The sequence below is a fragment of the Parus major genome, chromosome 3 (assembly GCF_001522545.3).
Source record: "Parus major isolate Abel chromosome 3, Parus_major1.1, whole genome shotgun sequence".
NCBI classification, from domain to species: domain Eukaryota; kingdom Metazoa; phylum Chordata; class Aves; order Passeriformes; family Paridae; genus Parus; species Parus major.
The window spans coordinates 67,446,922-67,472,306 of record NC_031770.1 but is presented as its reverse complement, the minus strand read 5'-3'; the positions used below and the strand labels follow the sequence as shown (position 1 = coordinate 67,472,306).

Genomic DNA, 25,385 nt, shown 5'->3' with positions numbered 1-25,385 from the left:
AGAGAAGAGAATTTCAGTGCCCCTAGCAGGGAAATCTTCAGTGCCACTTTAGTAGCTACTAGAGGATCCATACAATATGTTCAACATTGGGAAGAGGATTGGTAGGGAAAGACTGGGACCCCACAGGAACATTTCACATGCTGGTAGCCCTCTCCCCTCCCCTTGCACCTTTCTTTGCCAAGTGTTCTGTGCCTTCTGAGCAGAAGGCTGAGGCTGATGCTGACTTGAGGAGAGACTAAGGCATCTCCAGATTAGTAGGGTCAAACCTCCACCAATCCCCACATCCTGGAAAAGGTGCAGTGCTTCACAGGGGTTGGCTAATGTCCATTAACATAATGAAGCCGGGACCACCATGGCAGTGGAGAGTGACAGCTGGCTGATAGATACAAGTCTGCTCAGACCTCATGTTCCCATGTTCCCACAGCCTTGGGAGGCTTCCATATGGACAGCCTGGATGTGTAGGGGTGAAGGGCTATTATAATACCACTAATTAACAGAGGGACAGGTCCTTGAACAAAACCAGTTTATGGTTACCATGAGACAGAGATTTGTTTTGGAATTGGAGACACCAGAACGTAACCAAAATGAGCAGGTTAAGCAACATGAGGAGCCAGGACATCCAACACTTGGTCCCTGGACCTCTTATTCAGCAGTGTTTTCCCAGGATAGCCCCTGTTAGACAGTTCCTGTCAAGCTAGTGGAACTAGCTCCAAGAGGACAGAGCAAAAAGCTGCTGGCGTGCACATCTCTGGCACCTTGCCAGGGGATGCCCTGGCATGGGCTGCACATGTCCTGCTGCCAGCAAACAGCCTAGCTGCATTCCAAACCTTTCATTCCCATGATCATACTTCTCAAATTGGCTGTATTTTCCTTGGCCTGTACAGCTGTAGGAACAAGGCAGCATCGCTTTCCCTGCTCAGGGAGCAGTTTGTGTTAATTGACGCAACCACTCTGTTAGAGCTACGGGATTTATGTATAGGAAGAAGGAGGTAAGTCACACAGGCACCTACAGATCCATTACTATGAACTCACCTAGGCTTCTGACTGGTAGCTTCTGACCTAAGCTTTGTGACTGGCAGAGGTATCTATCAAACCTGGCCTTTCTCCAGTGGCTGAGAAAGGATAGGCTGTGGTCAGTGGTCTCTCTAGAGAGGAGGGTTGTTCTTCCAGATGGACATCTCACTGCACAAGGGTAAGATCCCACAGCATTCCCTTTGGCAGGAGCAAAAATAAGGCTTCTTGCCTCCACCTGCTAGTCTTTTTATTTTGGCGTAGGAATGGATTTTAATCTTCATGAATTTCTCTCCTTTGACAAAACTCTTTGGAATTGGCCAAGAGACTCAAATGTTTGAGGGAGAAAGAAAGATGACTATGTTTGTATGCACATGCATACACCATTGTTACGTGGAACTTGCTTCTCTGCTAAATCTTGTTAAAAGCTACAGAAGGAAATGCAATTAAATACAGCGGGGGTTTTACCAAATGAGCTCTTTCTCTGCCTTAGATAAGAAACTACATTTTTTGGACAAAGGAAATACAGTAGGTATAGTCAGTCTGGACTTCAGAAATGCATTTAATAGAGGTCCACATCGGTAAATCATTAGTTAAGATGGAAATTAGTGTGAAAAATGTGTAGTAGGGAAGAAATCAGGAAGTGGGGATATAATGAGAGAGGCACTACACATCCAGAGACAAGCTCTGTGCCTTGCTTCCAAAACTGCTCGTGCAGCTTTGTTTAATACCCTCCATAATAAAATCAGTGAAAAAGCACCTGCACATGAATCAGCTCTGGCAATAGTTTTAATTTGAAGGAGGTGTGTAGAGGTAAAGGATAGCTATAACTCCTGTTTCTATCCAGAGTGAGAAATGGACCTTTCCTTGCCATGCAACAGCATCTGTCATTGCAGGTGGGAGTAATGGGAAAATGTTTACTGTCCTTTACATTTTAAAAATTTGTCTATCTGTGAGCTGAGAGGAAACTCTCTCTATGCCATAGGGAAAGTATCCGATAACTCCACAGTTCAAACTGGCAGGAAGAGGGCAAGTGTATTACTGAAGAGGACAGGACTGTTCAGGGCTGTGCCAGCAGAGCACGGTTTGGTATCTCCTGTCTTCCCTGGCACCAGCCCTGTTCATCTTGCCCCTTGGCTGCTTCCAGAGGGAGCCTCTAGCATGGGGCAATCTTGGCTTAACGCTTTGGTCATCAGGTGGCCAGGTGAGGAGGACACCTTTCTGTGGATTGTTGTCATGCAAACCTTGAACCAGCAAGACCTATGTTTCCTTCAGTAGTGTGTGACTGGAAGCTGGAAATGCCAATTCCACCTCAACTGTGTTTTGTGCAGTCCTCGCCTCATTATTCAGTTTCCTAATGAATGCTCCTTGGATCACACAGATCTCTTCCTGTTGGAGGTTGACTAATTTTCACATACCAGCAGTGCTTCATGATGTGCTGTGTATGAGATTAATTCATCTAATAGCCCCATCCCTAGATGAAACCTCCAAATCTTCATTTTCTGCTCTTTTCCACTGCCAGCTATGCTAATAGTTGAACATATAAAGGGCAGTATAAAAAAGACAAAATTGAAGTAATTTGCCTGCCAACATCATCCAATTGTACATATACTTGGCAGTTTTTCAGGTACCTCACTTCCTCCGACTGCCTCCAGACTTCACTACTGCAACCTGTTCAGGCTCTGATGCTCTCCTTCCACCCATGATGTCCTCAGTTACATTACATTTAAGTAGCTAGGTGAAGGTAGGTGATGTAGCAAAGGATTATGTGGAGAAAGAGACTAAAGCTTAACAGCTTTAAGGTAGAAAATGCTGATCTGCATCATTTAATGAGAAAGGCACCTCTTGAAAAACTGAAGGGTTATGTGGGACTACAGAGGATAGACAGGAAGCATGTCTGGAGCCTGATACTTTAATAGAGGGAGCTGGATAAACCAATCCTGGAAATTCACATATTGTTCTGTCTCAGAGCCCCAAGGCAGCTAGAGTGCCTCATGGGACACCTCTGCAACCCTTAAGGTGCCAAGTGGCTCTAGACTGTGTGGTCTGTTCACATGGTGGGCACTCAAGTAGCCCCAAGGTTAGGAGCCCTTTCCCCCCACCAAAGACTGACTACTTCCCTGCCTTTGGCCTGCCCAATTCCCACCATTGCTGTCTTCCAGGTACGTAGTCAAGGTAAGTAGCAGTCTGGGATCATTCAGGAAGGGGTCTGAATGACATGAAATACCAGAAGTACTGTTCAACCCACAGGACCTCACATATTTTACAAACCCAGGGACATATTTTCAAATTTCTTTTATCTTTTCATCGATCTTAAATTGGTACTTAAATAAAGAACTTCATTACACTAAAATCCACAAGTGTGATGAGACTGCACAGCTCTATAACCATTGATAACATTGTTTAAATTTTGACTCATGTTCCAAAATTTGGATACCCAAAGAAATATAAAGAATTTTTCCACACTTTTCTAAAATGCAGCTGTACCTAGGGGCAACATGATAGCTACCCAACAGTGACTATAAATACAACACAGGAGATTGAGGAAGCTATAGCCGAAGCCTTTTATTATTTTTGTTTTGGTAAAAATCCAACAGATTCTCTCAGTGAGGTGGAAGAGATGGGAATCTTTTGCATTACTTATTTCTTATTCTCAAATGTATCTTCAAAACAAGTAAGGAGGGCAGATGAAATGGCAAGTCCTAAAAAATCTTAGTTTGCCTTCGATGGGCCCGTCAAAGTTCAAGCAACAGCCTAGTACTTTTATTTATTATCTTTTTATATTATACTCTTTATATTCTCAACACACCCTCTACCAGACCCTCTCTTCACATCAGTCATAAATCTTGCCCATCTCACTCATCAGCATTACATTTGGACAAAATTATAAAAGGGTTAATATAAAAAGCATGCTTCCTGGATCGATTGCCTCTCTCCATTTAAATTCTTTCAGTGCTCAAGGCAATTTGAGTTTTAGTTGTACATTCATCACGAGAAATACATTTATACACTGATTTATATTGTGGATGAAATGTTTTTTATTTGCATGTACATAAACCTATAAACTTTGGAATACATAAACCTATAAGCTTTGGAATATTACTTGTGGGCTATTAAGAACCAAGAAATTGAGTGTCTGGGTTTTAAGATTCCATCTGCTGCACTGTGATCAAAATAATATGCACTTAATCATGTGGCAAGTACATAAGCATGCAGGTATGTTACCTTTTTTGCATTTGGAAAAAGCACAGGGATGAATCTGAAGTTCATACTTCCTTGCTGTATAAACTCAATCTGCATCTAGAATAGAACAAAATGCCAGTTTAATTGTAATGACATGACAATTTTTCTCTGCATGCATCTGAACCCTATGTATAAAAGTATTCCTTGCTTACTTAAACCGCTCTTCTGTTTAAATGATTTGATCTATTGCTGGTGGACTCAGTGTTGTTTGGTTTGGCCACTTAAAGTAATTCTTCATTGCTACAGAAAGGATACAGGAAAGATCCATCACCATTTCTTGAACATTTAGTTTCATGGTGAGAAATAATTGTGGGTTTAGCTGCAGATGCAATCCCATGAAATCCATCTCAAACTGGTGAAGCCTGACTTGACCAACACCCCTGTTTGGCCTACAAACTGGTGAAAGATGTCAGCCAGAGGCCAGGTCTGTGTCTGAGCTAGGGCCCAGCCTGCTCCCCATGGCCCTGGACACAGGCATCCCAGGGGTGGTACAGACAGCAGAGTACTGCTGAGAGCTCATCTGCTGGTGACAGCTTCTGAGAAACCTGACTGCCGATTCAAACTGGGGGATCAGATAGGTTACAGTGTGAGAAAGGCTCCAAACTGCAAGACTGCAAACCAAGGGAGAATGGATCAGCTTCATGGCTCTGTGGGCTCTTCTGGGCTAAATGTCCATCCTGTGACAGGCTGAGGAGATGGGTATCTGGTCCTCTGGCAAGGTGCACTCCCCAGAAGCTCCACATTGCATCTCTGGCCCTTGCTCTGCAATTCCATCCTTCAGTCAGCTTTATTGCTGCCTGAGAAAAGACCCCAGGATGGCTGAAGCAACAGGGGCTGGTTTAGAGGGAGGAAGGTCAGGCGCTGTTAGATAAGATTGTGCTTAGGGCTATACAAGGGCTCAAGAAGGTGAAGGAGGGGAAAAACATTGAACAATAAAGAATATGAAGAAATAAGAGGAGCATGTTTAATAGGATTTTTATTCCTTGAACCTCTTAGCAGATGTTAATGAGTATATGGAGCTGATGAGAGGAAGGATTAATGAATTCCAAAGAGGGGTGTTTAACTATGGGGATTAGGGAAAACAAAGCAAAGAACCTGCCATTTGGAGACAGATTTGTCTTTTGAGAAGAAGAGACAGTCTTTGTAAAAACAGCAAAAGCATGTCCTTGCTTACCATCCTGTGGATGTATTTAGTATGTAAGCCGTGTTCATCCCTGTCCAGCTGGGATTCAGCCCCTTCCACATCCTGTTTGTATTTTGGACTGATTGCTATGATTATCATCACTGTCTTCTGTTAGGGAGAAAAGCACTTTTATGAAATTGAGAAACGCAGCATGTTTGGTAGAGGCAGATCGGAAATCTGCCAGTTTGTGTTTTAAGTGATCTTTGTGTTCCTGGCAAACACAAGAGGATCTCATTCATTCTGGCAGGAAATACAGGAGAACTCACACACTCGTTCTGCTCGTTATTTCTCAACATCTCAATATAGAAAATCTAAATGTCAAGAGATGTATTAGCAGCTACCAGTTGACACTTGGAATCCCTGTCATAAAAAGCTACTTTTTATCAGTGTAGAGTGTCTATGTGCATACACAGAAAACTTTTGTCTTCAAATTCAGACCCAAATGTTTTCCAACAGCTTATGTAGAAGTGCATCTATTTAGTCATCTATGGCTTTTTATACAAAAAGCTACTGAAGACAGTGGTCTGTGGAAGCTACTTTTAGGGCTCTCAGTGGCGGAAATGACATCTTTTCTTGCTGATCTTAGTGACAAAGTGTGCAGAGAGGTGGTTGTGGGGGGGAGCATGGGCTGTTGTGGATGGCTTGGGCACGTTTAGGGGTACCTGGCAGCTGTCATGATGAGCTGCTCCTCCATCTTGCTAGGACAGCCCAGATCCTGCCTTTGACCTGTTTAACCCCAGCCCCACACTGAGCTCTGGTTTCCAGAGAGGGGCCATTCTTTACATCTGGGAGATACCTCTCCTCCTTAATGGCAGGCAGCAGATGAAAGCTTCCTACTTGTGTTTACCTGAGGCCTGCGCTTCATCCCCGGCACATCAGGCTGTGTAAGGCTTCCAAATCTGTGCGTCACAGTCAGCCTGGCATGTAATTAACTCTTCCCTTCTGTGCTGTATCAAGAGAGTCTGCCCCAACACAAGGTCAAATATGGTAAGGAGCCATTATCCCTTACACTGGCTCAACATACTCCAGAATTACTTTTGCTTGTGCTTGACGTGTGTAAGCATTTGCAGATGTTGAGGTGTTGAAGAGACATGCCCAGTTGCACACTTTCTTCTGCTTGTGTCCAAGCAGTCCCTTCCTCCACACACACGTAAGGGTTTTGAAGTTAGAAACTGCCTCTACAGTCAGTGAGGGAAACCAAACTTTTCCGGGGTGGGTAGTCAGAGAAACATCCTCAGGTGGAGACAGATTGTTCTCTGCACATACTGGTTTCTCCTACTGACTGTGCACAAGTCCCAGAGGAGATCTGCCAGCTTGTATTTTAAGTGATAATGATGTTTTTGGCAAAAGCAAAGTCACCCTGTATTCTGGTTTCATTACCTACATTACACACAGTGAGCCCAAGCCTAATTTGTCCTGCATGGACACCTGTGCAGGGGTGGCTCAGATGGTTGAGCTTCCTTGCTCAGGTGGAAGAGAGTCCACCACTTCTGTCACCCTGTTCCTGAACCATGGAGGACTGGCCAGAGTGAGTTAGAGACCTGGTGGCTACTCAGCAGGGTGAGAATCCAAGGAAGCCAGCCCATGATGGCTCCTGTCCAGTGACGGAATTGCCAGTTTGCACCCAGCTGTGCTGGTATAGTCCGACCACCTGGCTTGATCCTAAAGAAGATGTGCACTCACTGCTCAGGGGAACTTCAGAGGAAGCTGTTGCTGCAGGGGACAGCACTGGCAGCAAAATAAATCTGTTTTACTGCTTAGATATATGTAAAGTGATGAGAGCAAATCTATATATCAACCAAGAAAATATCAATTTCCAGTTTAAATGTAGGATGATGTATCCAGAAGAACATTTACATTAGATATCCATGTAAAAGCTACAGGTGAGAAGGATGAATATTAGCCATGACCATGCAGCCTGGGATGAAATACAGATGCCACTGTATAACCAAGCACAGCTAAACCCCACTATTTAAAGAGGGGGTGGAGGAACAACTTTTCCAATGGCAGCTTCAGCATGGATGTAACAGACAGGATTAGAATTTGGCAAGAATGCCAGGATTAGCACTTCATTTCTTAAAGAAAGAGCTCTGGGACCATGAGATACAAAGATTTGCCTACACTCTCTGAAACACCTCTGCCATTTTTACAGGGGCAGGGAAGACAACAGTAGGGTCTTGCATTTTCATTCTGTCCCTGTTGCATATTAGAATAATTCAACCATTTTCCTCAGATCACCTCTGCTATAAACAAGGTTAAATTGCCCTTACATACATCACCTAGGTAGCGCTCCATCCACTTAATGATGTCAATACCTCGTACCGTGTCCTCAAAGATATCAATCTGCAAGAGAATGGAAGTCTGTGGTGAGCATTCCTTCACCTTTCCTCCCCATTTTACGGCACTGATAAAGGACCTACTCCTTCCCTTGTTTATTACAAGCATGCCCAATTCCCTTAGGAAAGAAATGTGTACATGCATTTCTCCCCTTTTCTGTGCAGTCAAGCTGGAGAGGCAGCAGGCAAAGAGGCAGGCACATCCTTGGGATCCCACTCAGCTGGCCCTTTGACTGGCTGTCCTGCCAGCCCCCAACTCCCAGGCATTTTTTACTGGAAACAACAAGGTGCTGCTCACCTTCTCCATCTGTACAGCTGAAAATGCCTGCTATTTTCTGACTGCAAGGTTGTACTGAGTGTGAAGCTTTAGCTTCATATTGAACTAAATATTCAGGGTGTGTGGTGGGAAGTCAGCCAGGTCGCTGATAACTGGGTGCAGTCACCCAGACTTCAGTGACAGCAGAGCAGTGGAGGACTTCATAGGACTGAATACCAACACTGCTTGCTTCTCTGCATGCCCAGTAAACTCAGAAACCATCAGTTAGTGACTGTGACCAATGGAGTAAGTAACATCTCCAAGTCTTCGAGACAAGAGTCATGATCTGCTCTCAAGTCTTTCTTTTTCCTTTTCTGAATGCAGAGAGCCCACTTGTTTCCCTGCTTTGGGGCTATTTTGCTGTATCTATTACTCTTCAATAGGCTCCAAGAGTTGCCTGTCCAGCAAAGGTGCTGTTAATGAGCCTTCTAATCCGTAAAGCTATGGTGCCCAGAAGCTTTCTTATGACTTGGTCATAGTACAGAACTGCTGGAGAGAAGTGTAATTGCAGTCTCTGTAAAAAAAATTTTGATTCATCAAAATAAATAAGCATGTGCAAAGCCCCCCCACTGAGTCTCATTCAGTTTAATGATAGCCACTTGCTTAAATGCTTTCCTGAATTGGAGCCAAAGAGTGAAGGTTGAGGGGTCAGATAGCATATGCTCTTGAAATAAGAAAATATGAATCAAGATTTTGATGAACACTGAATCCTAGAGCCTCTGTGGGCCTCTAAGATGAAGCAAACTCATGAGAAATTCAGTTAAAATCTGAATGGTTTATGGGATTAGACAGTATGACACAGACCTTTTCAGGCCAATGATTTTTAGAATCCCTTTTAAAAGCATAACAAAGCAAAATCACTTTTAAAGGGATAACAAAGCAAACGAAACCATGAGATGGGCTGTTTCATTAAACTGTGTGAATTTTAGAATCTACTTTTAGATCTTTTATAGCAGAAAGTTATTCACATCTAAAGAATCAATGATGTAATAGCATTGGAGGGAAAAAAAAAAGGTAGGACAGGATGAACATTAGATTGACCTTTTGTAACACTGATATTACAGATCAAATATGAGACAATATTAATGGAATAGCTCACAAAACCTCACACTATTGCCCATCTGGTGTCACTAAGTGAAATTTTCCAGGGTCATTATTAAAGCATATTTCAAAGCACAAAATTCAGTAAAAAGAGGAATAAACAAAAAGGCAGATCATTTAAATTACAGCATGCAAAACCAGGGCTAGTTCAATCTATTTGTATCTTCCTTAGCCTACAAAACGTGATGATAACCAGAAAAACATTTCAACGGACAGTGTATTGCCACTGCTTTTTTTAAAAAAAGCCTCTTTCCTGGTTGAAAGTCATTTTTTCCAGAAGGAATACTTACAGCAGTTTGAAATCCATTTACAGACAGGAAGTTCACAAATTTCATAACCTCCACTGCCGTATCCACTGAGTAGGTTATAAAGACTTTGCCTGGGAGAGAGAGTCTGTATGAATATGTAACACATTTAAATACACCAGAGGGTGAGACTGTCACAACCCTCCTTCAAATACACCATTCAGGGGGTGAGACTATCACAGCCCTCCTTTTCTACCACGCTGCAGGTTCTGCCCACTTAGGTCTCTTTGGATTGTTTACGAAATGGATGTGGGATGGTGCAGTGTCTCAGTGTTGAGACCAACCCCCTGTACAAAACCCTGCTCTAGATTTGAGCTCCTCCTGCCTTATTGGCAAGCTGCAGAGGGTAAATCCCTCTGCTGCTCCCTCTGCCCTGTGACCAGAGCTGCTTTTTCCCAGCACTTGGGCATACCTGAGCCTGGGCTCTCACCCTCAGCTCGTGTTACCTGCACTAGCTGCAGCCAGCACAGCTTTCCCCAGACCCACTGGTACGACACAGAGCTGCAAGGGCCCTTATGCATGTCATTCTGCCTCTCCTTGGAGCAGCATTAACCCCCTGTGCAGGCAGGATGCATGGCTGGTGACAACAATGTCCTTGCCCTTGTGGGAGGGGTTTTCATGGATTTGCATCAGGGTAAACCAGCTGGCTGATCTAATCCAGCTGTGCATGTACCACAGATGACCCTGTTTTACCCAGTAATTCCTCCATCTAGGACATGCTAACTGATAAAGTGGGGTCTATCCAAGAGTGGCATCTGGTATCATGCCTCACTCCTACAGGCCAGAGAGATGCGAGATTTGAAAGGTGATACGCAGAATGGAGAACAAAGGAAAAGTTGAAACCTCAGGAGAGCCGTGGAGGGCTCTTAGCAATGGTACATCTCACCTACTAGTCAGCTTGGCATTCAGAAAGAAGCTATTTTTCTGAAACCTGACTTTCCCTTAGAGTTGGAGGATGACTCTATCTGTGGTGCTGGTGGCAATAGAAGCATGTCAGGCAGAGCCTGTGCTGCCCTCAGCATGTCCCAGAGTCCTCTCCAGACTCACCAGTTCAGGGAGAAACTAAGGTCAAGGCTCAATATTTTTGTCTAGTTTGGGACAGGCAGAAACATTTTATCCCTCAGGCTTTGTTTGTTATTAGCCTTTTACTGTAAGCTCCAGCCCCTCTTGCCTCAAAGCAACATCCTGTTTAGAAAGGAGTCATGAAAACATTCTAAACACTATTTATTTTTTGTAAACAAAATAACAAGCAATTAATGGCAATTACCCTTTCAGGATTCAAGGGGGTAATTCCATCCCACCAAACACAGACACTCACACCCAACAGATGTGGTGACACTTGGTATTTTCTTTTCTTTTTGTCTTTGTGTCTTAATGTCATTTCCCCCTGCCTTCTCCTCCCCCTTTCATCACCACTCTGGAGCTCTCTCACCTAAAGCTGTTAGGCCATGCTGTAAAATCTTGCACAGAGCAAATTTGCTAACCACTTACGCAACTCCTCCGGCAGATTGCTGGTTCTCAGAGTTCCCCTGACTGCAGGGTTACTGAGAGGTCTCGGGACAGCAGCTGGAGATGGAAAATTGTCAGAAGGACAACCACATGCTTCATCCAGGCCACACGCCCTGGGGGGCAGCTGACCATTAGGTAGCTGGTTGTATAGCTGGTTTCTAGAAAGAAAAGCAATGGAGGGTTTAGAAAATACTTATTTTCAGGCAAAATTCTGAATTTCTTTTTCTTTTAATAACACACTAAGAACCTTATCTGCGTATTAGCTGTGAAAGCTCTCCTAGAAATGCTTGGCTCAGCACATCTGCTTAGTTATCACAGTGTCTTTGGAACAGATACCTTGGTGACAGGCTACCACAAGAAGCAGTTTATCAGAGAAACAACATTAATCACAGGAAGTAAGTCACATCATAGCTGAGAGCTGTTCAGCTTGCAATTAGCAGAGGCAAAGGCTGTTTCTGAGTGAGAAATAATGTTGTGCATGTTGTTATGCACGTACAGGAGCAGGGTGGCCTTTGGGTAACCTCTTCCCATTATGTAAAGGTAAAGAATGCTTCATGGCACCTCAGATGCTCTCACCATGTCCCGGGGAGCACAAGAGGCTCAGAGAAATTGGGAAAATGGGTCTACAAGGGCACTCCAGCTCCAGCTCCAGAGGGCCTCCAGTCTTGGACAAACCCAATGTTTTGCCAAAGGGAACAAAGTTAATTTCTTGACCAGCAATGGCATACCCAAACAAGGGTTTCTCATGTCAGGGACTGGCATTCCAGACCTGCAATAACCTTGCCTAATGTCTTCTCCATTGTAGTAAACAGACAGAAAGGGATGATTTTAGGAAGCTTAGCAGTTCTCGTCCTACTACACTTTGGCTTCAGATTGTAAGTCAATGGGAAGGTGAATCTATAATAGAGATTTTTACATGAGGTGTACTTGCAGTCTGCTGGGTTGAATCTGTTGGATGAGTTTTATGTTTCTCTGAGAGCTTTTCCCCACACAGCCATGATGTTTAGTCAATCAAGACCACTCTCTTTTTTTTTCTTAGGCTTCCTTAAATGAATGATGACAGGCTGGTCACAGCATGTTTTCTGTTGTCACATTAAGATTTGGTTTATTCATTTTGGTGCAGATGTTTTCTGTTACAAAATACTCTATAGGCAAATATTACCAACACATAACTGCTGTTCCTGGAGTCAGCCTGCAAGCAGCAGCCACGCAGCCGCACGACAGACCCCGAGTATTCTGGATCTCTTTTAGCAGGAGAAAGTACTAATAAAAGCAACACATGCTTCATCAATGGCCACAAAAACACTACCCAGTGGCTAATTTACAGATCTTCCTGAAACTCCACCTTACCTAACAAATGTGCGAAAAATCAGGAGTCTGGTTTTAAATTTTACTACTGCAAAGGATACCCACTACCCCCCAATATTTTTATATTTTCATATAAACTCTTCAGTGCAATTCTCTCTGCTGCAGGTACTCCCTTATCTTGCTGTCACTTTTCTGTTACAGCCCTTAACCTTTCACAGGCCAGAGCAGAATGCTATTTCAGCGGTCTGCCCTCTTTTGTCCTGTCCAACAGTTCCCTCCCAAGACCATGTCACATAAGTGGACATTTTCAAGTACAGATGCCTGTAAGTTTAACACCTCTGAAAGTATTGTGGCACTTGAATAAAACCAGCCTGATTTCAGATATTCTCAAAACATGAAGCTTCAATTTGTTTTTAGATAGCTGAGTCTGAAGGAACCCCTGCATGAATAGGATTTGCCATCTGCTAATAATATACTTGTAAGAATATAAGGCCTGGTAAATTAATATTTGAAAATCAGTCAAAAAGCCCTGGATGAAAGGTTATCAGATCATTTTGCTATGAAAAATCATAGAAAAGGCTGCAAATTGCAGTGTAGAAATATATCAGCAACTGATGGAATTTTCTCCCTTCTTCTCTGCACCACAGAAGAGGTAAGAAGGAAATCACCGGACACCAGTGATTGAGTTGTCCCAGGCTGGTACAGTGTAAAGCTGAAGATCCCAGCAAGTCACCAAATTGACCTTTGCCCGTGAGCAGGAGAGCTCTAAGGTTTCAACTGAGATATTTTTCAGCCCCTCATCCCTTTAACCTTCAAGCATTTATCTTCCTTAACCGTGCATTTCAGGGTGTGCTCTAACAACATATCAGGTATCCACCTTTGAACTCCTTTAGGAAAGGGTCAGGCCCCCACTGGGCGTAAAACAGCAAATAAAGAAAGCAATCCAGCATCTCACATGTACTTCTGCAGCCTGGGCACGCTCACAGTACAAGGATTCAGAATTACTGGTTGAAAGCCCACAAAATCAGATCAGAGGAACTTCCACTTCCCACAACCCCCACCCTGCCAGGCACACTTACGGGAATCGAGGAGGACCAGGGGAGGAGCACGTCCTCTGGGGTGGTCGATCTCCAGTGCCTCTGGGAGCACGATGGTTTGAGTAATTTGGGATGACTTGCTGGGCCGGGCGGATAACTCTCATGCAAGGTCCAGGAACAGGAGGAAGTGGTTGCGATGGCTCTGCAAAATGTTGGTGCAGAGCTCTGCCATCTGGGAGGGTGAGAAAATAAAGGCAGCAACTATCATTTCAGCCAACACATTTTTGCCTCAGTTTGTGTTTATTCCTTCCCAGGCATGTCTCGGGAAACTGAGCAGTTTGGAGGCATTTGCAGGTATCTCGCTCTGAAAGAAGCCAGATGAAGGGATGTTTTAGAGTCTAAAGCCTGCTACTTCCCATTCACATACGGCACGGTTCAGATCCCTGCTCAGGGCTGGGCATTCAGGGCGGCTTTGTCCCTGCACTTACTGTGCCTCAGTGGTTTTGGTAGGGCTTCTTTTTTTTTTTTTTTAATTTCTTTTTGGCAATGACTTGTGAAAATGAATCATCCCAAAGTTCTCATGAAAGCAGATGCAAAATCCTGGAACAAATCAGTTTGCAACACTAGGGCTAAACAGACTGTGATTATTGTAAATGAAAAGAGGAAAAATAATCGCTTAGTTTGTTACTTCACCCTGTGTGAATTTTCTGTCAAAGTGACATTTTAAGGACTTGCTGCTGCTCCCATTGCCATCCAAGACGCTGCAGGGGAAACCCAAAGTGATAATTTTGCTCAAGTAATTCTGAAAACCTTTACTGTTGCTGGCCACACGTAATACTGATTAATAACTATCGTACAGTGGAACTGTTGGCATAAACTGAAAGAGAAAGCAATGTAAGCTGTTTGTTTCCCAATTGGGGAGGAGGAATTTTTTTTCTCTCAGTCTTTCTGCTTGCAGTTTTCATTAGGCAGCAGCTCTGTGCACTTCCAAGCTGCTGTGTGCAGATCAAAGTCCAGCCTGACAAGGCTTATTAGCACTGCATGATTATGGTGTTATGAGCTGTCTCTAAAAGCTGCAGTACTCAAATGCTCTTTTACCCCAAAACTGTTTTTTAAATCATTTTAGCTATTTTTGGGTCATGCTTTCCTTTCCCTAGCAGCCATGAGGAATATGTATATATTTTTTTAAGGGGAGGATAAAGAAAGAGAACAAAGCTTTGATGAAATATTCCAATTCTGGGAGCCAACAACTAAGAAAAAAGCCCTCCAACCAACCCCATAATTACACAGATTCCTGATGAAATTGTGAGTCAGCAACATTGCATTTGTTGAGATTGTTTTAGGAGATTTTCCCACACCCCCCCTTAACTATTTGCAACAGGACAGAGTGAAAGGGTCTGAGAGAATCATCTTGCAAGTCAGTATGATTTCCTCCTGGATTCCTCATGACCAGCTCTAGGGAAGGTGGCAGGGATCTGGGACACTCAGTTTGGTTTGGAGGTTTTAAGGCCAGTGTTTCACCAGCTTCCTTTGGATCTGTCTGCTGCTACAGCAGATTGGATGCAGCCACAGTTCAAAGCACAGCGTGGCCAGGCGTGTGTGCCCACACACCCCCACATCCCTCAAAAACAGATATCGGAAAAAATGATCCCTGGGCACACGGCATTGTTGTGAACATTTCTTTGACTTCAGAAACAGTTTCGTTGTTGTATCTCAAACAGCAGGTGCCCCGAGCCAGCTTAGAGCCTCTGGGCACAGTTGCTCTTCCCCAGGGGAGGCGTGTTGCAGCACACAAACTGCAGAGCTTTGTTGTGGGCTGCCACTGCCCAACAATTATCTGAGACACAAGGAGCTGTCAGGAGGTGATTTACTCTGCACCAGGCATGTGAGAAACAAGAGTACAGTTGCCAGCTTCTTGGTCCTGACCAAATCTGCTCCAGCCATCTGAGTTTATTTTACTCTTTTTGCCCTCTGGATATGACTGGAATGGTAGTGATTTTCCTGAAGAAAGCCTTTCAGAGCTCCTGCTTTCAAACAAAATGTCCTCATTCAGTAAATGTCCTATTTCTCAGATGCCTGCTTGTGGAGGAGGTAAATGGAGGTAAATAGTGAGGGGTGTTGTGCAACCAGCTTTTTGTCTGCTTAAAGCTGAACTGAAAGGAGGAGGTAGGAAAAGAAAACCAGAGGACATTTTAAGCTGTAAATGTTGTTGAAAGTCCATCTGTAGCCCCTTCCCCTTTACAAAGTTCCAAAATCAGAGCTGGAAACTGAGTTTCTGAAACCCTCCTCTTTCATATACCTGATTATAGCACATTGCTGGAATGACAAAACTCCTTAAACAGATGCAATATAAATGCTGTGGAGTCACAAAAATGGTTAAAAAAAAAAAAAAAAAAAAAAAAAAGTTTATCAGAACAGGCCTACAGTTTTTATTACAAAGGCAGCCCAAAACAGGTCAGGGTCTCATGAGCCTAATGTAATATAAATTATATCAAAACAATGATATTGCTGTTGAATGTTCAAAGCTCACTTCATAACAGATAAAAATCTCAGAGGCTGTAAAGGAATACTAATTAATAGCAGGCTGTAAACTGTGCTGTAGTCTCCCAGAGCCAGAACGCCCATATTGAGGGAGTCACATCAGCGCTCAGCGACACAATCACCAGCAGCTGAGAGGGCTCCATTTTAAGTAATGAGCTTTCATTTCAGCTGACAACGGAAAAAAAAAATGAGGATGATGGATGTCACGCTCTTTTCACATAGAAATAAAACACATGGGTGAGTCTGGCCATAGTGCTGGGAGATACTATTTATGGAGATCAAGGGTAACCTCCCGTCCTGATCCTGGCAGGAAATTCTCAACTTTGGGGATCCAAGGGGGAGCAAGCAAATCTATGAAAACAACAGGAATTGAGTCGGTATAGGAGGCTGCTGAATGACTGATGCAAGGAGGAAGGAAATGACTAGAATATGAAATAACAGCAGGGAGAGGCTGTGCATGCTCAGCGTGACCGACAAAGGCTGGTTTCTAGGCAAAATCATTCGCCTGCACTCGACGAGTAACCGTGACCTCTTTAACTTAGAGGTTCAGAGGTTTTGCAGCAGAGAGTCCAGCCACATAACCCAAAAATCTGAAATTGTAAAATGGACTGCAGCTAGATGCTTAAAGAGCTTAATAATCGCATGCTGTGTTGGGAACATGCCCTTGGAGAACCATGGCTGAGGCACACCCAGAGAACCTCCTGTGGAGCGAGAGGTGCTACTCACATGGGCCTTGGGGGGGCTGCTGTGCTGGGCAGCGGTGCCTGAAGCAGCCATGGGCTTGCGAGGGGGTGTTGGGATGGGGCAAGTGCTGGCACAGAGGGCACTGCTGATGCTCAGGTCCCAAAAACTCTCTGGAGATCAGTGGTCCTGGGAGGTCCTGGGGGTTCAGCACAGACACCAGTGGTAAGGGGGGCTCCAGATGCTTGATGCCCATGACGTCTTGTGACTGAGAGTTGTACCCTGTATCTACAGTCCCCAGCTCTGCCAGGAGTCTGTTTCCTGAGGGTTGCTGTGGCTGTGAACTCCCTTGGCTGCTCTCCTCCAGTGAGTCCTCAGGAACATCAGACAAGATCTGTTCTGATTTACTGGAGTTGTGCCTGGTGTCAGCCGAAAGCTGTGATCTTGCCTGCATGCTTGGTTTGTCCATCCCTATAGAATGTGTCTTTGAGGGAAATACTCCTGATATTGATTCCCCAGGGGAACAGGAATGTCCACCTCCATCAGGATCAGTATCCTTTGATGACCACAAGCTGCTGTCAGGCTCCATGGACAGTGCTGAATGACGACATGCTGGTGCTCTGCAAAGGCAAGATGGATTGGCCCGAGGTGTTCGAGCAACACGTGGGCTCTGGGCCTCCTCATCCTCCATATCCTCTCCAGAAGGCTGAAGAGCATTTTCCAAGACGTGTTCAGGTAACTGGGACCATGGCATGGATTCATCCACTTCAACTGGTATGCTTCGACCCACAGAAGTACCTGAAAAATTGAGAGAATTAACACTGGAGGTGGACAGGCACACAGTCGAACGCCTCTCATCCATCATCATCATTCAGTGACTGTGAGCTGGAATACTGAAGAGAAATATGTATTCTTTAAATTCTTTATACTTTAATGCTTTTTAAAAAGATGTCAGAAAACAGCAAAAAGGTCTGGCTGACTTTTGGCAAAACAAGAAAGTAGAGGGTTAGCTGGAGTGAAGCTAGTAGAGAATTATAGTTTGGACTAACCTGACACAAAGGCCATTTCCAAATTTTTTTGTTGAACCAGAAGTGAGTCAGCTGCCTTACTGCAAGACCAGACTTTTTCAGCAAGCTGGAAAACAAGAGAAAGGACTCCTGTGAACATGGTGCAGTTTCACATGGGCAGCAATCCTAAAATAACTCTATCTCAGATGCTGGAAAAGAAACAGCAGTTAAAGTTTTGGAAATCGTGTTGCGCAAATCAAGTGTTTTTAAGGGATTTCTGAAACCCACTGTTCCTGCTGACACTGGAGGGGGACAAAAGCAGATGAACCATCTCCCAGAAGTAATTCTAGCACGTGACAGTAGATCAGACTTCTTAAGTTTGGAGGTTTGGTTTAGGCACAATCCAGGCAACACAACCATTTGCAATTAATTTACTCCTGACCTTCTAATAACAGCTGATGCACTGGATCTAAACTTCACCACAGACCTAGCTGGGTAGTTTCAACTCAAAATCTTGTTTCCAAGTGCTGCTGCTGATATTGTACCATTTCTTACTGTCTATTATCACACAACTCATTATTTAAATTGCTGTAAATTAAAAGATAATTTAGAGAGATTAGTTATTGGTTGGATTTTTTTTGCCTCTTTCCTTCAGAACTGACTTGGGCCCAAAACAACATTATCAATTATGAATTCCTTTTGGGGCTGCTATCAGTAAATTTGGTCCAGCCAAGTGACTCCTGATGATGGATGCCTCTGCTTCATCCTGAGTCAGGATGACAACAGCATGATGGGTGAATGCTGAGCAGGCTTCAGGAAGTGCAGCCATCTTCATCCTCTTACAGGGTGGAGCTCACCTTCCTCCCAGCAAATTCTCTCTCCAACCATGGACTATAGAAAAATGTGCTTGGTGCTCATCATTTCCCCAGCCATTCACCTTCTATCAGATTGAAGAAGCTAAAATCCCAAGTAGGAGAGGGGACTAAGCACTCAAGCAATAGGAATGACAACATTTGGCAAAAGAATCTGGTCTGAAAGCCTGGTGGAGAAAGTCAAAATCACAACATGTTTGAAGAGCTTTTAGTGATCCAAGGGTTTCTCCCAACTTACAGCATCTTGAACAAAAAAAGTCAAATGAACAAATTTAAATGACCACTCTATAAAAAAATGTTGAACACAATCACAGAGAGGCACAAAGGAGTGTCCCACACCTTTACCCTGGCTTTCACAGCGATTCTGTAAAAGCAAATGTTGTGCCCCATGTTAGAGGGCAAGGTTGAGGCTTTACATTTTTGCTGATCAGATCAAATGACACATACTTCCCCCTGAAAGTACCTCTGGCACAGAAAATTCTGGGTGTAACATTTGCTAGGAAGTAGGATATAAACTGTGCTTTGCTGCTGGGCTGCAATGTAAACATTCCTCCTCTCTGTAACTTAAGCCCCATCTGTGCTGAAGATTTGCCATATATTCATACATACCCTATGTTATATTAAGCACATCCACAGGGAGAGTTATCCTGGGATAATTACAGTGGGATAATTACACTGGTAAATTTTCCCATGTAGGCAAGTCCTCAGAGCAGCTATTAGCTGCACCAGCACAGCACACACGCTGCTGCTCCGACAGCTGCAGTCCCTGCACGAGAGCGCTGGGTCTGGTGCCAAACCAGCTCCTGCCATTCCAGTGGCCAGGCTGGAAAGGCTGACAGTCAGCTCCCCACCATCACATCTCTCCCTGAGGTCTGCACCCCTTTTCCTCTATGCCCAGTCACAAACACCAGCCAGCTGAGTCTTTTCTGACAGGCATAACTGATGTTATGGAAAGAGAAAACCTCGAGCTCTCAGCACCAGCGCAGGACTGTGTCAGGATGTGCTGTGCTGTGTGAGGGTGGCAAAGCGCCCTTTGCCTGGGACCTTTGGTCAGATGTCTGTTTAAATGATGACTGCCCTGGGGTGGTGACTCAGCAGGGCAGTTCAGCACAGTCAGATTTACACCAACCAGGCCCTAAAGCTGCTGAGCGGTCCCCTGAGAGAGAAGCATCTGTGAAGGAGAGGTTGTCAAACGCTTTGCATAGCAGCTGTCTTCTGCTCACCTCGACAGCTTTGTAAACCTGACCCTTGGATCAGCTGGCCTTGGAGTGCCTGCTCAGACACGCTTCAACTTGTGGGTATCTCTGTACGTTTGGTCGTAAAAGCGAATGACGCGCACGCTCCGGCAGCACAAATCACACTGCAGACTCTTATTCCCCTCTGAGCATCTCCAGTAAACTGGTTCCTTGCATAAAATTCACCCTGGTGTTCACAAAGCACAACTCAGCTGTGGACTGGAGTACAGCTCCACCTCATGCATTGTCTGATCATCCCTCCATTCGACATAATCCTTAGCAAACATGCAAACTAGACTTTTCAGAAACAAATTTGCAATGCCTCATACACCAAGATGGTGTTTTGATAGTCTCTGAAATAGCTGGGTAAAAATGCTAGAAAACACTTTGAATTCAGATCCCCTATACTCAATAGCCTTTAGCACCATGATAAGAAGAACAGATTTCTGTGAAGAAACCAAGATCTCAATCCAGAGCTCAATGAAGTAAATGGAAATCTCTCTATTAACCTCCATAGGTTTTGGATTGGGTGTCAGATGGGATTTAAAAGTTACTAAATTCCATTGGAGGCTACAACCTCCAAAGTTTTTGGTCTTTTTTTAGTTTCATTGCTAACATCTAGCTATCTATGAAATGAACTTCATGAATCTACTGAAAGAGACAACATGGGCAAGGAAAATTCAGGTTTGCTCTCTTGAAGTTTATTATTTAATGTATTTAGTCAGGGATATTAAGACTTGATTAAATCATCAGCCACCAAACTCTTCAAATGTCTTATTTCAGAATATTTAAAAAATTTTTTTCCTATTAGCTTAACCTCTGAATGGATAAATGCCTCTTCATCTCCCAAATCAACTTAATATTTAAAAGACAGCCTTATTTCCTTCCTGTGTAACTTGAGCTTAAAAAATTACTCAAAATACCTGAGTGAAATAATTTGGTCAGACAGAAGAGACAACCAAATCCACCACTTACGTTTTTACCTGCAAAAAATTCCTGTTTGTTCAGATTGGTTTTTGCTTAGATCCTGCTGCAAGATGTAGGCAAAAGCTGAGCTTTGAGATCCATGCACAGCCCCTGCTCCCACAGAGTTGAGGTAGAAGGCACAAAGGGGATGAGGGCTTTGGCATCAAGAAAGTAGGAAATGTGACTTCATCCTCCTCCTCCTCCCTCAGTAGCCCTGGCTGGAGAGAGGAGCTGTTACAACAGCAGAGCTCTGCCTGTAGTGATGGCCCCAGGGATAAATTAACCCCAGGACATGCTGAACATTCTTTGAGCAACGCTGGCAATGGCATGTGGATGGGAATTCCCAAGAGAAATCCCCACATTGCTGAAAATGTAACAGATTATTCAAAAACATCCTCCTCCAGCAGCAGTACTTCAGGGTGTTGATTCTGCTCAGCTGAAGATTCTTGGCTTTTGGAAAAAGACCCAAAAGAGCCCATTATCCCTGTACTTTATGTTGCCTTGTGCTGCTGAGTTTCATTTTGTTTCCTTTGACTTTTCTAGTTAGATTATCCTGCAAATACAATTAGGCATAGGGCAGAAAATTACCTGCTTGGTCTCCTGTGTTGAAGAACTGGAGGAGAGGAATGCTTCAGCATACTGAAATACCCTCAGAAACCTGTAGCCTGATCCCTGCTCTGGCACAGAGGCTGCTGGAGAGCAGAAATCGTGCCCAACCTCATTTGGAAAGACACTGCACTTCAAGTCAGTTCATGATATTGCCAGAAAACGTCAAGAATTTAATATCCCCCCTGCACCTCTGACTATTCAGGAGATTACTGATAACCAGCTGGAGCCATTGCTTATATTCCTGCTTGTAATAAAGTGAGGAGGCCCTTCCTAGAGGGACAGAGCCTGGACTGCTCCCAAAAATGTCAAGGGAACTCTTTAATCCACTCTTTTTCTTTCCTCTCCTTATACAACCAGTTCTGCAATGTGCATTAATTCAGCAAATAACCTTTGTGGGTGGGTGCTCAGTGATTCAAGCTCCTGACAAGAACCCCTTTCCAGCTTCATTGTGAGGCTTCCCACACCCAGAGAGCTTCTTCCTCTGCTTCTGCCAGGGAGACAGGGGAAGTCACCCCAACCTCCTGCTCAGAGCCAGCTGCTGCTGGCCATGGCCACTCCTGGAAACTGGCAGGGAGAGCATAAATGAAGGGGAGCAAATTATTTTGCAGGTCAGTAGAGATGGGCCTGAGTACTCAAGTTTGAAGCAATGGCCAAAGTCCCCTAAAAATCCTCTCACGGAGGCAAGGGGACAAGGGGAAGGGTGTTGGACTCAGCTCATCTGTACTATTTTCTTGCAGCTGATTGCAAAATCCATCAGGTTTCATCTGTTTTCTAGCATGAAGACTTGTCAGGATGTGCTGTCCCAAAACACACACTAACCATCTATCTGCTTCTGATTAGAAACCTTCTGTCATGAGGAAAACAGAGGAGAGAGAGACTGCAACACAGCCATGGTTGTGCTCTCTGCCGCTTCTGGAGAAGGGGAAAATACCTTTACTCTTTTGATCAAAGTTTTATTTGTCTACCTTGTTAAAACAGAAAACATCAGGATGAGAAAGAAACCTCACCTTCCTTGGTGCACAACACACAAGGACAGGGCTTTTTATTCACCAGTCACAGCATTTCTGAAATGGCATGGGTAGAGATTAGCTGAGATCACAAGCAGAGGGGGTGGGGAGAACAGACAAGAATTTCTTGATTTCCAAATAATTCCTGCATACTTTGGCTGAATCCCTTAAGCTCCCTGGTGCTGCTGATATCCATCTGCAGGATGGGAGTAAGTGGATGCAGAATTTGCAAGCTGCTGTGAGGATGCCCATGATGAGATCCCAAGGAGTGCTATTGCCATGGGGTCAGATAAGTGTGCAAGAGCACTTGCTCTACGTGCAGCTTTCTCTACGGAAGCACTAGAAACAACTTCCCTCAAAAAAAAACCCAGAGAAATCCTTACAGGAGGAGCAAGTGCAAATGTGGGAACTGGTTTGGGTCCACAACTTAAATAAGCACTGCCAAGGAAATCCAAGCTTCAGAGTTTCACACTTCACCATGAGAAATTTTGGCTGCTGTCATCACAGATGCTGACCCTCTCCCTTGGGTACCCTCCACAGCAAAGACTAAGGCAACGTGTCACATTCCTAGCCCAGACTTTTAGCCCTCTAGGACAAGTAATGTTTGTTTTTATGACTTCTGGAAAAATTAGAAAAATAATATGAAAATAATGTTCCTCTGGCTATATGGTTGCTCTCATGTACTTTCTGAAGCACTGGCAGGAAAACCTATGTGTGCCAGGAGAATATACTTCAAATCCTGCCTGCATGGCAAACATCACATTCTCTTTTGCAGCACTAATGCTGCTTGACTGGACAGTCCATGGTGCAAAGGCTAGAGCAGACCAGATATTTTTTGCCTTTTTAGTGTGGACATCGATATACATGTTGAAGGAATGCTGAGCAAAAAGTAGTAAGAAACTAGAAGGGTGACATTTCCTAGCAGAATCTGAACAGGCATCTCAGATATATCCCTGCCAGTTTTCTAAACTTCGTGAAATATGAAAATGTCTACAATTATCTTTGCTATCCTTAAAAATGTGACTGTTTTCCAGAGGGTACTTCCCACCCATGTCTGGTGCTGACAAAACTCCCACAAGCACTTAAGAATCCCCAGTCTGGGATATCCCATGACCCCGGGACATCCAAAACTCCTGTCACATAACTGGGGCTGGCTCAGTGGGGTGGGACGGGGGATCACCCTGAGAGCTATCAATTTCCTCAGCCTGCTTTCCTATAGCTTCATGCCTTACATTGAAGACTATGGTTCCTAAAGAAGCCCTGGTATTTCACAGGGCTGACGTCTCTCCCATCCCTAGCCATTCTCCCTGCTCTGCAGCACGAGGGCTGCGAGGTGCGTGGGCGGTGGGAGGCTGAGGGAAGGCTGAGGGAAGCCTGCGGGACCTGACGTGTCTCCCTCAGCTGGCGTGAGAACTGCCTCGCTCACTTGCAGTCATGAAACGTGCAGAAATGTGTGTATCTTTCAGACATGTACCCTCTGCCAAACTTCAAAAGCCACTGCTGGGGGTGGGGGGCACTGACAGACACGAACACCATAATTGCACAGGCCTTGCTTCCTGCCTTAAGGAAAGCAGAAAGAAAACTCAACTCTGTTGGAAAATAAGAAAATAAAAAATACAGCATGCTTCCAGACACTGCCAGCACTCTGCAAGGGCAAGGCCGGCTTCAGAGGCTGACAGCAGTGCAGGCAGCAACATCATCAGGATCTACCCTCCCACCCTGGCATCACCCACCTTGGATGTCACGGCAACATCTGGTCATGGTGGGGCACTGGTGTGGCCAGTCCAGGCCTTGAAACCCACCCAGGGCTTGCAGGAAATGGGAATTTCTAATCTCGGGGCTGCTGGTGGTGGCTGAGGGCCAGTATGCCCAGACGTGCCAATCTTGGTGCCCAGCCAGTGCTAACCCTACAAAATCTGTATCCTGAAACTGGGTGAAATGGGAGCAGGTTTTATATAGCTGATTTTATCCTAATTGAAAAGAACACTACCTCCTTGCTCCCACTTGTTCCCATGCCAAGGCTATAGAGGATGGAGCAAAAAGGGTCTGCGATCCTGTCTGCTTCACACCTTGCAGCTGCCTCTCCCTCACCAGGTCTGTGGACCTGTCCAGTGCAGCCCCAGGTCAGCGGGGAAAGGGAAGGGAAGGGAAGGGGAAGGGGAATGGGAAGGAGAGGGAAGGGGAAAGGAAAGGGAAAGGAAAGGGAAGGGCAAGGGAAGGGCAAGGGAAGGGCAAGGGAGAGGGAGGAGAGGGCCATCTGCCAACACAGCACCTTGAGCCTGCCGAGCCGGGTAGGGCGGGAGCGGGATCAGGCCTGGCCGCCAGGCATTGCCAGGCAACTACGTAAATAGGCAGGACAACATTTCGACACCAGGCGTGTCCGCCCCCAGTGTTTACCCCAAACCCCTCCTGATTTAAAAAAAAATATAATAAAAGAACAAGAACCAACAAACAAACTGCAGCGAAATGGCTGAAACATGTTGTAACCATCTGTGAAAGTCGGGCTCTCATGACACGAGAGAGGGGGGAGAAAGCGAGCGAGACAGCAACTGGAAGGGGGGAAGGAAGCCCCAGCGAGAGCCCGGCGTGGGCCAGCAGCTGACGGCAAACAGGGGCCGAGAGAGGCGGCACCTCGGGCACTTCTTACCTTGCGGCCGAGGGAGGTTCGCGCTGGGCTGCCCGAGGAGAGCGAGAGGGCTGCGCGCCTCCTGCGCTCCCCGCCGCGCCCGGGGCTCCTTCCTCAGCCGGCCGGGCGGCTTTCCCCTCCTTTTACGACAGCCTCCCTGCCTCTCCCAGGTGAGCGGCAGAACTGGCTCTGCAGCAGGAAGTGGAAGAGGCAGGCAGGGCTCAGCACGGCGGCGGCGGGAGAGCCGCGGTGGGGGAGTGACACTTGGAAGCTCGCAGCTCCCTGCGCGCCGCTCGCCGCCTCTCCCGTGGGGAGCCGGGCGGCCCCTGCCTGAGCGCCGCCGATAAAGAGCTCAGGGGGAAGCCCGCTGTCATTCCTAAACCGTGTGCCTCGTCGGGAAAGTCATCCCTTGCTTTCAGCCCTCGGTCGCTTACCGTCAATGCCGAATGTTCAATCGGCTGTGATTCAGACTACAGAAGACAATCACATGAT

General features: G+C 45.2%; 1 protein-coding gene across 5 annotated transcripts in view; it reads right to left on the bottom strand.

Annotated features, from left to right (window-relative positions):
* Positions 1–25,385, bottom strand: part of TRAF3IP2 (TRAF3 interacting protein 2) — a 26,699-nt gene extending 1,314 nt beyond the window's left edge. The window contains exons 1-9 of one of the 5 annotated variants that reach the window (XM_015622959.3): positions 24,915–25,382; positions 17,621–17,705; positions 16,617–17,369; positions 13,392–13,581; positions 10,987–11,162; positions 9,481–9,569; positions 7,712–7,780; positions 5,429–5,545; positions 4,237–4,311 (exon numbers count right to left, since the gene is read on the bottom strand). In XM_015622959.3, the coding sequence (XP_015478445.1) occupies positions 4,237–4,311; positions 5,429–5,545; positions 7,712–7,780; positions 9,481–9,569; positions 10,987–11,162; positions 13,392–13,581; positions 16,617–17,369; positions 17,621–17,636 (1,485 nt within the window). In that variant the 5' untranslated portion in view covers positions 17,637–17,705; positions 24,915–25,382. Of the gene's footprint in view, positions 1–4,236; positions 4,312–5,428; positions 5,546–7,711; positions 7,781–9,480; positions 9,570–10,986; positions 11,163–13,391; positions 13,582–16,616; positions 17,370–17,620; positions 17,739–24,914 lie in introns of those variants that run through there. The other 4 variants (XR_001520660.3, XM_033512833.1, XM_015622958.3 and 1 more) reach the window with 4 other exon arrangements.